At 39.6% G+C, this 1,596-nt stretch overlaps 1 protein-coding gene across 1 annotated transcript in view; it reads left to right on the forward strand.

Annotated features, from left to right (window-relative positions):
* The window catches only part of LOC106876289 (uncharacterized), a 6,109-nt gene extending 4,519 nt beyond the window's left edge, over positions 1 to 1,590 (forward strand). Inside the window, exon 4 of the mRNA XM_014924784.2 lies at positions 932 to 1,590. Coding sequence (XP_014780270.1) covers positions 932 to 1,104 — 173 coding nt within the window. The 3' untranslated portion in view covers positions 1,105 to 1,590. The remainder of the gene's footprint in view (positions 1 to 931) is intronic.
* Positions 1,591 to 1,596: the final 6 nt, after the last annotated feature.

The raw sequence follows: 1,596 nt of genomic DNA on the forward strand, positions 1-1,596 counted from the left end.
GAGAGAGAGAGAGAGAGAGAGAGAGAGAGAGAGAGAGAGGGAGATCAAGACATGTGACAGCAATAGAGAAGACCCTACAAAAGTAGAGAGACAGGCAGTTATAGGACGTGACACACACACACATACACTTACACACATTTACAAAAGTATACACAGGTAATCACAAGTTTAAAATGGCATATAGTAGACATATGTATGTGTGTGTGTGCTAGTTTATTTATGTCCCCTAAGTTAGCGGTATTTAAGTACAAACATAAGTACTGGAATCAGTTTGAGAGTCTATACCCGGCCATGATGGAGCCCCGTCTAGGTCACAGTTGTACTTCCATCACCGCATATAATTATTTTATTAGTTATTTTATCTATTTAGATATTTTTATGTAGTTTATTTATTTGCTTTTTAAATTAAAAGCACAAAAATAGTAAAATAATATTTAGTAGTGGCTGTGTGGTAAATAGCTTGCTTACCAACCACATGGTTCCGGATTCAGTCCCACTGCGTGGCACCTTGGGCAAGTGTCTTCTGCTATAGCCTCGGGCCAACCAAAGCCTTGTGAGTGGATTTGGTAGACGGAAACTGAAAGAAACCTGTCGTATATATGTGTATGTGTGTGTGTGTGTGTGTGTTTGTGTGTGTGTGTGTCTGTGTTTGTGTGTCTGTGTTTGTCACCCAACATCGCCTGACAACCGATGGTGGTGTGTTTACGTCACCGTAACTTAGCGGTTCGGCAAAAGACACCGATAGAATAAGTACAAGGCTTACAATGAATAAGTATTGGGGTCGATTTGCTCGAGTAAAGGCGGTGCTCCAGCATGGCCGCAGTCAAATGACTGAAACAAGTAAAAGAGTAAAGAGTATATCAATTTTATTTTTACTTAATTTCTTTTATATTTTTTATATTATTTCTTTTATTTTTTCATTTACTTTCAGTGAATGGCAGCATAGCAAAGTTTAAAAGTGGAATTCGGGGCTTACCGATTGTGACAGCTAACATCTATGATGTCGTCGCAAATCCGAGTTGCCGACATTTCTGTGTTGATGTTACTACGACTATAAGATCGAAATTTATCGTGAGAAACATTGGTTGTTTTATCGACTATTAGTGTCGGAAAGCGCCACCACCACCACCACCACCACCACCACGATGGCGATGGTCATGATGATGATGATGATGATGATGATGACGACGACGATGATGATGACGATAATGATGTCAGAGACTACGATAAAAGACAAGAACGTCGATTATGATGATAAGATGCGTTCAGTCTTAAGAGAAATCGTGAAAACAAGACTAATGGTGATGCGCGTTGTTGGTACCATCATGTTTCACCATTGAAAGTCCCTTGTCCTCCACTCTGTCTCATCATCACAACCGTCGTCGTAGTCGTCGTAGTCGTCATCATAATCATTGCTGTTATCATGTTCAACACACAACACGAACGCATACGTCATGCATCCACATTAACATATTTGTGGGTGCGCTTGTATGTGTTTGTGTGTGTGTGTTGGCAGCTGCATACATGCAAATATATATGTGTGTGTGTATATGTATGTATTTATATATGTATATATGCATGTATGCATGCATATAT

The sequence above is a fragment of the Octopus bimaculoides genome, chromosome 13 (genome assembly GCF_001194135.2).
Source record: "Octopus bimaculoides isolate UCB-OBI-ISO-001 chromosome 13, ASM119413v2, whole genome shotgun sequence".
NCBI classification, from domain to species: domain Eukaryota; kingdom Metazoa; phylum Mollusca; class Cephalopoda; order Octopoda; family Octopodidae; genus Octopus; species Octopus bimaculoides.